Below are 15024 nucleotides of genomic sequence, written 5' to 3'. Positions count from 1 at the left end.
AGATAGAGAGAGAGAGAGAGAGAAAGAGAGATATATTAATTTCAGCAAGTGACATTTCTGAAATAAATGTTATTTAACTAGTATTCCATAAATAAAGAACATTTTAATATAAACAGAATACACATACTGCACAAAGAATACACGTAGTGTAGAAGAATGACATTCTGCAAAGAGACTAAGCTCTGAATTATTGTGTCTGGAGGACTAATTAGTAAAAAGTTTTGCTTAATAAAAATAATGTAAAAAAAAAACAATAAAAAAGTTTTCAGAAATTATAGTTTTTTATCCAGTTTGCTGCTTTTTATTTGACAATGTTGATAATTAAAGTAATTCCTGAAGTCCTTTTATCACTAAGAACCATCCAGTGTGTCAAATTTTTCATAAAGAATATTTATGACCTTTAAGGGCCCCAATATACTCACAGCAAAGTTCTTTGCTCTACACTTGGGGGGGGTTGCTGAGATCCACCTTTAGATGTATATGCAAATATATGCTCTGCGCTTATCTCTCTCCCTCTCTCTCTCTTTCAAAAAATAATAAAAATAAATTGTGAGAAAATGGTAGTTAAGCAAGCACCTGATCATGGTAATGTGAATGTTTGCACAACCTCTGCAAGTTGGCCCGTCAGTAAAGTCACATTACATTTATTTGCACAGCACGTAATAGATATCGCTTTTAATCAAGCAGCTTTACAGTATTAAATATGAAAAAACATATTCTTCCAATTACAAATTAAATTTCTGCAATAAAGTGATATTTTTACCTGTGGACGTATGATCTTGAACAGAAGAAATGAACCGGAGAAGATCCACCAAAACAGGCGAATGTACCCATTACATCATCACTAAGTACCAATGGTAGTTTGATGGCATTTTTCCGGAAAGCTCGCTCTGGCAAGCCGCTTCAAACTCCTGAAATGAACCTCGTTTTGGACAGATTTTGTTCAAAACGACATCACACCGTTTGTTCTTCGTTTTACTCGAAATATATCAGGGCTTTTAGGTTACGTTCACGCTATCAGTCCACATCTGATTATTTGCGTATCTGACTGGAACCTGAGCTAAAATGATTGATGTCCACACTGGGTATCACAGCTGTTCAGATGCCATTTCTGTGTCAAATGCAGCTCTTTTGCTTTCTGGGATATCTGCATTGCTTTCAACGGCAATGTTGGTAGGCATAAGCCAAAAACAGCAGCAACAACTGCAACATGGGAGAGGTTTGCAATACAAATGATGTCTTATTTACACATGACATTGTGCAGCCATTGCACACTGGACTACTGTGTCTTCTGACTCTGAGGCAGCGGCAGAACCGTACAGGAGGCTGGCATGTGCAGCTTTATTCCGTGCTGTCGTTCCCACCGGTTTCAAAAAATGACCGATCATGGCTGATGATTATAGTTATTTTCTGCTCGACCTGCACTTTGCAACAACACAACTGGTTTCTGTAGCGTCTTACAGCATGTTTCCTATAGCAACACCAACGGCAGATGAAGCCACATAAACCACGCTAAAATCCCAGAAACTTCCACAAAACGCACCACATATGAACGTACCTCGAAATGGATTTGTGAATATCAAATTTCATGTGATTTTTGGCCGTTCAGACTTGCTAAATCTGATCGGATATGCACAAAAATCGGATCTGGACTGGCAGTCTGAACGTAGCCTGTATCTGTTAAACGACTTTTTTCTCTTACATTTCATTTTATTTTTGTTATATTTTACCCAATTTTTGTGAGGATGCTCAGAAATTATTATGTGTGATTGGGTGCACCTATTTTCCCTTCTACAAACAAGATTAAGCCCAATACAAAATGTATTTTATGGAACCAAAAACCCTATATGCTGTCTGTCAGACAGGCTTTTATTCTTTAAAAAGAAAAAAAAGCCAATTCTCCGTTTCAGGAACAGCTCCAGATTTGTCTAATCCATGACTGAGACTAGAGAGAAGAGAGAATGAAATCATCAGAAAGCAGGATAACTGCTAAGATATGCCCATAACACAAAACAAAAAGAATACACAAACGCAGAGAGGTTTGTGTTTTTTTTTTTTTTTTAAGCTTTTTTTTTTCATACAGAAAGCCTGGATTCAAATACACAAGTGCTACAAGGAGGAGAGAAAAAAAATCTCAAATAAACATCACAAGGAAAAATTCAAATAAAAAAAAGTTCCATGAGCATTTCCCCATTTTTACACTCCTCACTGGATTCGTCAATTTATTGACCCTGTAAAAAGAGACCAAACCACTGTAAGTCCATCTGAACTCCATCTCCATTTTGGAAGCAAGGCTAGCTTGTGGGTTGTCAGTCAAAGTTCATAAAGGTGGCAAGTTCTGTGTTTCAATTTTCCCAATAAACAGAGGACAGTTCTGGGAAAAGCTGTTTGTCGTCACAGGATTTATAAAGTCACACAGTAATCAACTAAACGCTGATGTCGTCTTTATGAAGACACATGCTACCTATTAAAAAGTTATTTTGCAATGATAACGGAGTTCGCCCTCAATTCCTTTTCGAAAGAAAAAACCTCAATCCACGACTGTAAAGGGGAATGTCTACCGGCCAATCGTTTTTTTGTTCTTTTTTAAGGAGGGATGGAGCGAAGATGGAGAACCGGTTCGCACAGTGAAGGAGAGCACAAGGTAGTGCCAGTGGAAGGAGTTACGTTAAAAAGTCTAGTCTTTATCCATCTCATGTTTAACTGCCCAACCAAAAGCTCAACCTTGATCCATCCGCCCACGCTCATGAATCCAGTCCAACAGAATCATCTCTCCCTGGAACAGACGGCCAGACTGGCACAGAGGATGGCCACGTTTTTGGACAGTAATCGACCTGCAGCAACCTCAACACTCAAGTCTGAGGAACCCGACAGTGGGGCAGCAACAAACAGGGTCCTCGGCGCTGGACGGGCCTGTCTGGATAACGTGAAGGAAGGGGGCAGGTCAAGAGCTGGTTTAGGCATCTAAAGGGACAGAGCTTGGGGGGGGGGATGAAAATCTAAAGTAGCACCCCCCTTTTTGTAGGCAGTTGTCTGTTGAGTGTGTGTGTAGGTGTGTGGGTTAGGTTACGGTAAGGGGTGGCACTATGACTGTTTGAGGCGTTTGCGGGGAGGGCCGAGGAAAGGGCACTGGGCGGAGGCCAGGGAGCGGTATGCCTCGGCGACCAGGTGAGGATGAGACGCCACCATTGACTTCCATCCCGAGGTCTCCATCACATCGGACGCATGGCTAAGAGAAAGAGAAAGAGAGAAGCATTTAGAACACAACCCTCTTTGCTGAGCTCAGCACCCCGAGGGCACTGACACTGCACTATCACGCACACCAAAAAATGGCCTTTAACGACATTTACCCGGAGAGTGTTTGTGTGTGAGACGCTGACCTCCCCCTAACCCCACTATGCTGTTGCCCCAAAACACTTGGCATTAATTGCAGCTTTTGCTCGCGGTTTTGACATCAGGCCTTGCGGGCAGATACCCATACCACTTTACCCAATGAAAAAGGTCAATGTGCGGCCAACCATCCACAAAGGACACGTTACAAACACAAGCTTTCCGAAATAAAATGGGAAGAAAACAAGACGGGGGGCAGAAGCAAAAAACAGCTTTTATATGAAAACACCTTGTAAAGTAGAAGTGTAGGGAGACAAAACTACACATTTATCAAGCATTCAGAAGTTCATTTGAAAGCGTTTGCTCAGTATTCATGCATTGCACTGGTGTAATCCAACATTTGGGATTCTTTGCCACTTTATATTTGACAAAAAAAAGTGATATGTGGCAGGAATGGGAATAGGGAATGGGAATAGGGCATACTGCATGACCACAAGAGAATCTTTCTTAAGATGAAAATTTACAATTCTAGCTAATACTTACTAGTTTTTTTTTTTTTTTAAGTTATGGCTGAATACCTGAAAGATGATATAAAAAAAAATATATATAAAAACTTTACCTTAACATTTAGAACATAATGTGAAAAATAGATATTTCAATTATGATTGTTTTAAGAAGAACTTTTAATGAGCAAGATAACAGCAAAGGTGTACAAAATGTAAAAATAGAGGATATGAGAGCATCCAATATTAAATATTCAGTATTGAAACCAAAAAATTAGAAAAATCTGTAAAATATCCCAATAATTAATATGGTAAACTAAAATATATTGATACAGTATATTACTTATAATATATTGATACATCATCAATTATTTTAGAACTTGCAAATCAGTAAATCAGATGTTAACACATTATTCTCTCCACATGATTCTGTCAATGAGTCATGTGAATGAGTTTGAGATTTTTCAGATTACCAAATAATTATTTTTGAATTTTTTTTTTTTTTAATATTTAAAAAGGCATATACATTTACTTATTTAAAAGGTTTTATGCATTTCTTTTTTTTTGTCTCTTCAGTTTTGTAAGGATACTTAATTATATAGAAAATTACAACAATTTAGAGAACCACAACTGCATGCTGTCTGTCAGAAAGGCTTTTATAGATTGATGTTTTTTAAAGAGAGACTCTTGTAAATCTTGAACCGAAAAAGAACCAGATCATAAGAGTCACTAGGGTGACCACCTGCTAATAAGCTCAAGGGGGGACAAAGGGTATGTTTCTGAGGGACAATGTGGGACACTGCCACCCCACGGGCAGACGGGCAGATAGTGGTTTACCCATTTCTAGCACATAGCACCTTACATGGTATATTAATAATGCCCTATTCCCCTAAACATGTGTAGGCTAATTGCTGATGTATGCTCATGAATAGGCCAACCAAAGTGTATTTTTGACATAATATTTTGAACATTCAATGAAATGACAGATGCACTTCCACTTACGATTTACTTTAGCTATTTTACTTTACTTATTTTTCATTACAATTTATTCACTTTAAATAAATTAGAATATCAAATTATAGGATTAGCACAATTTGTAGTTGCTCAACACCACAGGAACAGAAAAATAAATAAATAGTTAAGTTAAAGTTAAACTAAAAGTAAAGTGAACTCTAGAGGTTCACGGAATGAGAAGGAGGGGAAGGATGGTGAACTTCCATGTTAGTATAAAGTCTGCACTGCAAAAAAAAAAAAAAAAAAAAAAAAAATTCTTACTTAGTATTTTTGTCTTGTTTTAAGTCTAAATATCTAACAATTCTTAAATTAAGAAACATTTACTAGACATGTAAAAAATATTGTCTTGTTTTGGGGGGAAAAAAATCACTCAAAATTAAGCAAAATAATATGCCAATGGTGAGAAAAATTATCTTGTTTTCTGCTTGAATTAAGATTATTTTTCTTACCCCATTGGCAGTTTATTTGTCTTATTTTAAGCAAAAACTCTTTAAATAGAGGTATTTGTTCCCAAAACAAGACAATTACTTTTGTTTGATATTTTTATTTATATTTTGGCTAGAACCAAGCGTAATACGAAAATACTAAGAAAAGCATTTTTTGCAGTTTGACTCTGTCGTTTGACATCGTATTTAACTATGTCCGATTGAGAGAGACGTTTTGCAAAGGTCAAAAAAAAGCTCTCTCGGTCAACACCTTTCAGTCACAAATATTCATTTTCCCAGTCTTTCTTGTACCCACTCCTTCTCTTTTTAGTTGATGATTGCGGTGCCTCAGACTCCATTTTTCGAATAGGAAAGTGAATCTAAAAAGTTCCAAGTGTGTCTGGTATGCACGTGCGTACGCTGTCATGACAACAACGAAAAAGTTGACAACAGCAGTTCAACTGTGTGTGTGGCAACAGTAGTGTGCTGAACTGTCAAGTAATGTTGGTTTGGCTACCTGAGGCACGAGGATATAGAGCGACCAACTTTTTGAGCAAGCATGCGTGACACGGTCTCAATTTGCGGGACGCATAAATTTGGCTTCAAACGCTGTGCGCGCACGCGCTACGCGGGACGGGTGGTCACCCTAAGAGTCACTCATTGTTGAATCGGACTATAGATGCCATGCTGTATGCTTATAGATAAGTTTAAAATGAGGGCAATGGACTAGAAAACCTTTCATTTTATTCTTTTAAATGTATTCATGTGCAAAATTTCTCTTTTCCTGAGCAGTGGGGGTGCTCCTGCTGGCGTTCCTTGTCCTGTGATGACTGGACAAAGTCTGGCACTGTGGGAAAACTGCTGCACTCTGACACTAAACTCCTACATGCGGCAATAAAACCATTTGAGAAGAGGAAGACGAGCACATAAACCAATAACATAAGCAGCAAACATGAATGCAGGAAAAGAAGGGCAGAGAGGACGAATCATTTTGGGAGGGGGTGCTGGTGTGCATGTTTATTTTCTGCGTTGCCCTTGTTATTGATCTCCCTCTATCTCTGCTGTTGTTGTTGTGGTGGTGGGTGTTTTGTATAGAGATGGAGAGAGAGAGAGCTGAAATGAGATGGCCACGGTCCAGCTTCATTCCAGCCAAGTTACTGCCATCCACGAAATGAACTCAAAATTAAACAGTCCAATAAAGCTGCTGCAAAGACAGACTGAACAAGCTAGTAAAAAAATGCTACAATATAGAGCATGAAAGATAATTGTGGAGAGAAAAAAAATGGAGACTGACAAAGTGGGGACAACAAGCATTTGCTATTCAAAATCCCTATTCGGAAGGTAAGTGTTTCTCGTGGGGTTGTAAGGGTTTTTTTTTTATCATTGATGGGCTAGCCTGTGATTTTATTGCCGTCCGAATCCAGAATGTCGCCATCCGATCGGCATCCAAATGCACAGGTTTTATCACTGAGGTGGTGTGCAAAATTCTTTTTACGGACATCCACGTGAGAAACAATTATCGTCCGAATAGGGCTTAAGACTGAAAGGAACTGGTAAATGTATTTATTGTAATTACTTTTATATACATATAATTAATGATTTGATTTTAAATATTTATACCTACATTTATATTATATAGTATACATTTAAAAAAAAATACATTAAAATATATTCATGATAAAGATTTAATGATAATATTTTAATGTACTGATTTTTTTTTAAACATTATACTGTATTTGCAGTGCGCGTGCTCGCAAGGGGAAAAAATACACTTAAAAGGTGCAGTGTATAATATTAACAGAATTGCAATATACTATACATAACTGTCATTGGTGTCTAAAGACAATACATAAATAACCTTAGAATGAGTCATTTCTATCTACATGCACCGCGGGTCCCCTTTCAGTGACGTCACCATTTTGCGCAGTCATATTTCTACAGTAGCCCTAAACGGACAAACCGCTCTACAGAGCGCAAGTCGTTTTCTGCCGTCTCAGACGACAACATTTTTGTCCTGTGTCAGCCCCTGTAGCCTCTCTATGTACTTCGAAAGGGCAGTTGCAACTCCTCAAATTTACACAGTGCACCTTTAAATATAGCTATTATTAAAGGGGTCATTAATTGAGAAATCAACTTTCCCTTGAGCTTTTGATATATAAAGTTTCAGAGCTAAAAACCTCCTTGTTAGTCAAAGAAAAGCTTTTATAGTCACCAGCCACAATCATGTGCGCATCTTAACGTCATCGCGCGACGAAACTGCCTCTACAGCATGTCTAATTCAGTAGCCCCGCCCATTCACTCATGGAGCTGTTCGGATCGCGCTAGCCAGCAGCAATAAACATGCTGAAGAAGATAGCAAGATATTGCTCTATTCCTGGTTGTGGAAGAACACAGTTGCTACATATAAGCTTCCTGGTTGTGGAAGAACACAGTTGCTACATAAGCTCCCTTTGTTTGTAAACAAGTCTCAGCTCGAGCTGGATTTGCAGACATATTGAAATTAAAACACAATGCCGTGCTTCTATATAGGATACAACAGGAATGGTGCAACACACTTATGTAAGTAAAACATGTTTCTTTTATTTTTTTTATATTATTGCATTGAAATTAGGCTGTCGACAGGCCGGTGAATCTTAAGGTGCTTTCACACTTGGTTCGATTGCCTGGACGGAACCCGCGTTCGATTGGTCCCCCCTCCCCCAGCCCCCGCTGGACTGTGTTCATATTATATTATTTGGGTCCGAACCGAGGTTCGTTTGTGTCAACAAAGCTGCAGCTGTTTACCCAGTTGCTTTGTAACGACAGCCCGTGGGAAGGCGGCGAAGTGCATAGTGTTGCTCCCGTCACTTTTATATTTGTATGTTTAAACCATTCGATTTGTTACCAAATCTTCAGTACGTTATGGCACTTGCGTATATCTGCCGCAAATGCACTGGAAATGCTCTAAAGAACGCCGAAGACAAGCAGAAATTAGAACTACAGCTCTTTACTTGCAGTACGTCTGTGACGCTCGTCAGGTAAATGAGTGAAACACACAAAACACGCATTTTTATCAACTTAATGTCATTAATAGCGGTTCACTTCCGCGATTTAGTACGATTGCGTTTACATTAGCAGCGAACCGTAACAGAGTTCACATGAAACAAACCCCAGACCACCGTTTTAAGTGGACTCGGGTGTGGTTTGCGGGTGCGCACCCGAGTTTCACATCATCCAAACGAATCGAACTCTGACGTCAATCGAACTCGGGTGCGCACCAAAAGTGCTAGTGTGAAAGCCCCCTTCAAATAGTGAAATAACATTCCTTTCTTGATCTACGTTCTTCACTCTCTTGACGTGATATCTGAAAGGCATCCTTTCAGGAGCGAGAACCCAGCGTTCAGGAGAGAGCCTCAAAGCCAGTGTAGAAAATAGCCTATTACTCATTCATTATGATGTTTTTGAACATAAAAACCATTACATTCAAAATTAAGTTGACCTCAGACAACAGTATAAAAAAATAAAAAAGCCAGTTCATGACACCTTTAAATGTTCACCAATTTTTTGTGGGGAAACTGTAGACAGGTTAAGTAAAATCTGAACTACTGATTGGAGTAGCACTCACTAGTTGATGAAGTCGACGGCCTGCGTCTTGAGCTGGTCAGCACTGTGCAGGTCGGCCAAGATCAGAATCTCTGCTGCATTTTCCACGGACAGACTGGTGCACAGAGCGTCCTCACACATCACCTTCAGCCGCTCTAGAGCATACTGGAGACAAAGGCATGCACAATAAAAATCTGCATGCTAGTGTCAGCAAAACAAATTAGGTAATATAGATTTAAATAAAGTGACTTTTTTTATCATGACTTTTAATAAAAACTTATTTTTAAATGTCCTCAGATGAGAGGAGGGAATACGGTTTGCCATTAGTGCTGTTAAAAGTACCAACTTCGGTGCCTATTCGGTACTGAAATTTTAAAAACGTCATGCTTTGAGCGCTGCTAAATGGAATCGTAAACACCTCTGACTGGCCATTGTGCTCACATGCTCATCAAATATGTCTGAGATTGGCCACAATGATCAGTGCTTCAAAAACATGAAGTTAATATACATCAATGACGCTTTTGGAGTTTACATTCACGCTCAACAACACTCAAAGCACCCCATTTTGAATTTCAATACCGACTTGGTGCTTTTGACAGCACTATTTAGCAAACATTTAGCTAAATTTGGTGTTTATGTGTGCACACTGCGCAATACTCGCCTTGTCAGCAGCAGCGAGCAGGTCGTCAGCCATCTTGTCAAGGTTGGGTGCTTTGCCAGTGTAGATGAAGAACATCATCTCTTTAAAGACCTCAGCCTCCACGTCATTTATCTCCACTCGGTTCTAGACACAAAATCACAGTAAGAATCTGGTCAACCTTACAGGTCTCAGAGAACATCAGATCAGAAAACCCTCAAGATTCCTGACAGTCTACTGACTGCGCTTTTGAAGTTTTAAGAGCTGACGTAATTGGATCTGATGCAGTTCAGGATGTTAAAACCGTTGTAGAAGCACATTGTGTGATTCTGTCAGAGTCTGGCTTTTCCACTTATGAGCTCCTAATGGTGTCCCTTGAGCAGCCTACACCGCACTCGCACGACCTCTGACTTCCACCGTAGAGTGCGTACGAGCACACCAAAGGATTGAGTGACTCAAAGCAAATTAATATATAGTTCAGAAAGCCTTGTTCCGTTTTCGGTTCCTGGACTGATCAATGTTCCGGAATGGGTGCTGCGAGTTTCCCTCCTCAGCCCAAGGCCGCTGGGGCACAAACTCTTTGTCGATTGTTGTGCTGGTAACAAAGCCTTTTCCGTCCCAACCCTGTCCATCACAGCTAAACTAATTAATGCAGCTGCTGTTAGGAACCCACCCATAGACACATGGCAAGGTCAAATGAAAAAGTTCACTCAAAAGAGAAACACAATTTATTAAAGGCTATTATAGAAAATAAAAGTCTGTGTAGCCTGAAGGTCGGCATGTGTCACATCCCAGGATTTTTTCACACAAAGTTTTACCTCCTTCCCTCTGAAGATTTTGAACTGTGGTACAGTTGTCATCATCAATGTGAGTACCACAATAAAAACTAGTTACAACTTAGAAATGTAACTAGGTAAATTTATAAAAAGAAAAACCATTCAAAGGTCATTGAATGGGGTTTTACGTTTAGAAATAATACTTTTTTTCTTTCTTTTTTTGTAAGGATTCATTAAATTAATTAACAGTAACAAGTAAGGCATTTACAATGTTAAAAGAGATTTCCATTTCAAATAAACACTGTTCTTTTTCAGCTTTCTATTCAAAGAATCCTGAAAAAAAGCATCTCAGTTTTCACAATAATACTACTGAAAACTGTTTTTTTTGACCACCAAATCAACATACTAGAATGATTTCTAAACGATCGTCTGTCACTGAAGACTTTAGTAAAGACAGCATTTGCTGTTTTGATCCATAATTCAAAGGGGTATAGTGTTATTTTGGACCTCACTGCCTTTCAACATATCAACAAAAGCAGTTGAAATATCTTCTTTTGTGTCCAGAGAAGTGTGACGTATCCAGACAAGCTCGTTTTCAGGAGTCTTTCCTTTAGATGTAGTCTCACTCCGATGAGGCATTTCCTCTCTATTCTCTTTAGATTTGTTCTGTTGGAGCATCAATGCCATAAATATTCTACAGATGCCACTGCCAAATCACTGAGCCTCAACCATCATCTAAACCTGACACATACATGCGGCCACACTCGCGGTACACGTGCTTATACACAAATTGAGCTCCAGATCCCAAAGTTCATCTATTAACACACACACACACACACACACACACACACACACACACACACACACACACACACACACACACACACACACACACACACACACAAAACTGTCACATATTTGCATGGATCCCCATAAAGCTAATAAGCCACACAAGCAAAAGGAACAACAGGAAATCTCACTGCTCCACAAACCCCAAAAGCAAGCACATCCTGTCCCAAAAAACGTGCATGATGAAACTCTGGGAAAGGGAGGATATGGAGAGAACGACAGGAGGAGGGAGGCAGAGGAATACTGGATCAGCAGATGGTGAAACATGGGAATATCATAGATGATGATAAGAGAAAGAGCAGGAAATGTGTAGGGGTGTAATTTTATATTATGAATTGGCTTTTTTATATTTATATCAAATGTCCATTTATTTTTATTAGCCTTTATTTTTAATCAAGTTTTTAATCAAGTTTTTAATTTTATTTCATTAAACAAAAATATTTTGAATAGTTTAGCTAACACTGCTGCAAATATGTAAAATATATTAAAATAATTGTAGTTCACGCATCAAGTTCCTTTTAAGGTGAAATAATTGGGTTCATTACTTGGATTACATTCACAAATAAACAAATAAATGGCATTAAACACTTCACTAATTGCAAGTGTAAATTTTGACAGCCCTAAAAATAATATACTGTCTTCAGTCCTCTTTTAAATAGGCATGTGCAGCCCTCTTGATTTACACAGGCAATCTTTACTGCTGTGATCTATATCAGACCTAATAAGACTGCCATATTAAAAAGCCACATAGGAAAAATGGCAAATAGTAATTTATGATTGGCTATTGAAAGCAGGAAGACAGTGAGACAGTATTAGACCAAACACACACACACGCCTGGAGTGAAAATATGTCGTACTGAGAGATCACTAATACACTTACTGTTATAAACTACAGAAATGAGACCTCAGGACAACACTTGCATGAAAAACAACATGAATGTAAACGGTGGCTCTGTGATTGTGAAAGTCTAAAAGGACTGGAGTTCTCTCACTGCTTTTGAAGTTTAATGAGAGAAAATGGAAAAAAGAAGGGAGGGAGCCAAAAAAGAAAAAAAAAAATACACCCGACTGACCTTTTTACTCTCCTCCATCTCGTGTTCAAACATAGCGCTGAAAACTGGGGAACGTGCTGAGAAAGTAAAAGAGAGAAAGAAAGTTCTATTTAATACACAACACAAACTTGTGAAAAATTTTATAATAGAGCAAAGCGGCGACAGGCCACTTTTTCTCCCCAGTTCATGTTCTCCGAAGGCAATTTCAAAATGTTCTTCGATAAAGACTTCACATCATGAACCAATTCAACAAGTTCTGAGATGAATCACAACATTATACATTTTAAAACTTTGAAAAAGAATAAAAAGTTCAGCTTTCATGAAACTTGGCAAATGACGTAATAAATTCTATTTATTTGTATAACACTTTTTGTTAAATCATTGATGAAGATCACAGATCAAATCATAGTTTAATCAAGAGGGATAGTGAACGGGGATTCTGAAGAAATGTTTCCGCCATCAGCATCAAAAACTAAACATCTAACCGCGGTTCCTCAAACAACTTGTGCCTTGGTGCAATTGCCGAACCTTTTGGCTGATTAACCCAGGGAATAGTGGCGGCTCAGACCTTCCTCTCTGTTAAGCCTGGATGTGAAGTCAGATCTGTCTAGGGCAACTTTAACTTGTTTAAAAGGAGCGTGTGAAGTCTGGCACATTCTCTCACTCGCGCACACACACACACACACACACACACACAAAGTCCAATCACAGCTCAGACACCAGCCGATCAGATCCGTCTCCAAGGCGATTAATGAGCACTACCAGGTACAGCCAGATAACGAGGAATCCCGCCTCACCATGAGCGACAGCGGGGGAGAGAGAGAGGCTGTGTCGGCAAACTGAAAACCGCTGCCCTCTCAGACAGTATACATTGGTAGGAAGGTATTCAAATATTCACCTAACATCATGTCTAAAATTCTTCTGTATGGTTGATTTTTGAAGGCAGCACAGATGTATTTGTCACTGCCTTTGATAAACCGCAATTCTGTGCTTGTAGCAGTAAGATTATTGTTTTTTAAACTGCTGACTGACAGAGCAGTTGAAAACAGCTAAATAGTTTATATATTTACATTCTCAGCTTACGATTCATTTTTAACGAGACATAAGCATTGTAGTCAATAAATATTCACTTAGTTATCTCTAAAGCGCACATGAATTTGTTCTATATATGTAAAACCAGTTTCCATAAAAGGCACCTTTATACTAAAAAGCTGTCTGCTGAGTCACCAACTGGGCAATGGGACAACTGTCTTATTTTTTGAAAACAGCCAGAGAGGAAATCAGGACAGAGGAAGATCTGAATTTTATTTAGTGACAAGACTTTAACTAAGTCAAAAATCTCCAAATAAACTTGACATTAAATTGTACAAATGTATACTGGTCATCATCAGCCACACTGGTCTCTGCATCAATGTTGATAACTAAAACAAAAAGATATTTCCATTAATTAAAAAAAAAAAAAAGAAAAAAAAAAAAAGGAAAAGTAGAAATGTTGCCTCGGCACTCAAAGTGTGTATTTGAACATTAGCGCAGTAAGACTACTTAGTCCAGTAATCATGTGTGTTTGACAGGCGCGCGCGCTCGGTGCATAAAAAATGCAAATGAAATGTTTAACCAGCAAGGCTTTAAAACGCGGCTAAACACCACCTAACTTCAGTGCATATGATTGGATATTTGCTCATATCAGCGTGTAGACTCACAGGCACACTCAAACAGAGAATTTATAATTGATAAATTAAAAATATATTTAAAAAGGCAATTACATATAACACTTTAGTATGGGGAACACATTCACTATTACCTATGACTTTTGCCTCAATAAACCCTTAATTTGCTGCTTATTAATAGTTAGTAAGGTAAATTTGTAGGGATGTTGAAATTGGTCATGCAGAATAAGACATTAATATGTGCTGTATAAGTTAATAAGAGATAATTGAACCAGAAAACAATAATGTGTTACCAAAAATATGAATAATTACCATAGCATATAAATACTCAAATAAATCAGCCAACCCATTTCAGTTGACATCTGCAATAATTTTCTTTAAACTTGTGCATGATTAAATCTTGATTAATAAATCATGATTAAATTAAATATGTGAATCTCTTAATAAAGTATATGCAAGAGTGTGCGTGTGCATGTGTGTGCGCGTGTGTGTGTGTGTGTGCCACATACCTGCCAGAATGGCTTTGTGTGCCTGGAACTCTTGCCCAGCGACACACAGCGAGCAGTCCGTGAATCTGGAATGTTCCCACAGTCCGCCTAATTCATCTGCCAGCCGGCAGTCAGGGACCTTCACCATGTTCATGGTGTTCTGACCCGAGATATTCACAGAGTCCTGTACCACACTCACCTAAACTCACAAAAACAGAATGCAAAAACAAATCAGTGCTGCACCAGGAAAAAATAAGTGCATTTTAGATCTAGCAAACACCATACACAGAAAAATACGGTGTCAAACTTGAACCTTTAGGGGTACAACAGCTTGTCGCTGGGACAGTACCCTTAAAAGGACATCTGTGTACCTTGTTTACTCCTAAAAGGTGTATATTAGTACCTTTGAGTACAAATGTGTACCTTAAGGTACTACTATGAACCTTTTTGTGGTAAAAATGGTACAAAGTTGTCCTTTTAAGGGTACTGTCCCAGCGACAAGCTGTTGTACCCCTAAAGGTTCAAGTTTGACACCGTATTATTCTGTGTGCTATCAATACTATCATGCTAGAAAGAGATGAATGCATATCAGCCCGTGTACTGAACGAGTGCATTGTAAAGGTAGTCGAAGACCGATATATTGACCAGGCCAATTAATCTGCCGATATTTGACAATTTTGAGATGATTGCCATTGGTCTGA

At 38.6% G+C, this 15024-nt stretch overlaps 1 protein-coding gene across 3 annotated transcripts in view; it reads right to left on the bottom strand.

Moving 5' to 3' along the window:
- Positions 1–452: 452 nt before the first annotated feature.
- spop (speckle type BTB/POZ protein) overlaps positions 453–15024 on the bottom strand; it is a 109396-nt gene continuing 94824 nt past the window's right edge. For all 3 annotated transcript variants that reach the window (XM_067412880.1, XM_067412888.1, XM_067412896.1), the window contains 5 exons: positions 14345–14522; positions 12190–12245; positions 9516–9638; positions 8877–9019; positions 453–3229 (listed from right to left, as the gene is read on the bottom strand). In XM_067412880.1, the coding sequence (XP_067268981.1) occupies positions 3085–3229; positions 8877–9019; positions 9516–9638; positions 12190–12245; positions 14345–14522 (645 nt within the window). In that variant the 3' untranslated portion in view covers positions 453–3084. The remainder of the gene's footprint in view (positions 3230–8876; positions 9020–9515; positions 9639–12189; positions 12246–14344; positions 14523–15024) is intronic.

This window comes from Pseudorasbora parva, chromosome 2 (genome assembly GCF_024679245.1).
Source record: "Pseudorasbora parva isolate DD20220531a chromosome 2, ASM2467924v1, whole genome shotgun sequence".
NCBI classification, from domain to species: Eukaryota; Metazoa; Chordata; class Actinopteri; order Cypriniformes; family Gobionidae; genus Pseudorasbora; species Pseudorasbora parva.
The sequence above is the reverse complement of the archived record's forward strand: the minus strand, read 5'-3'. Positions and strand labels throughout refer to the sequence as shown.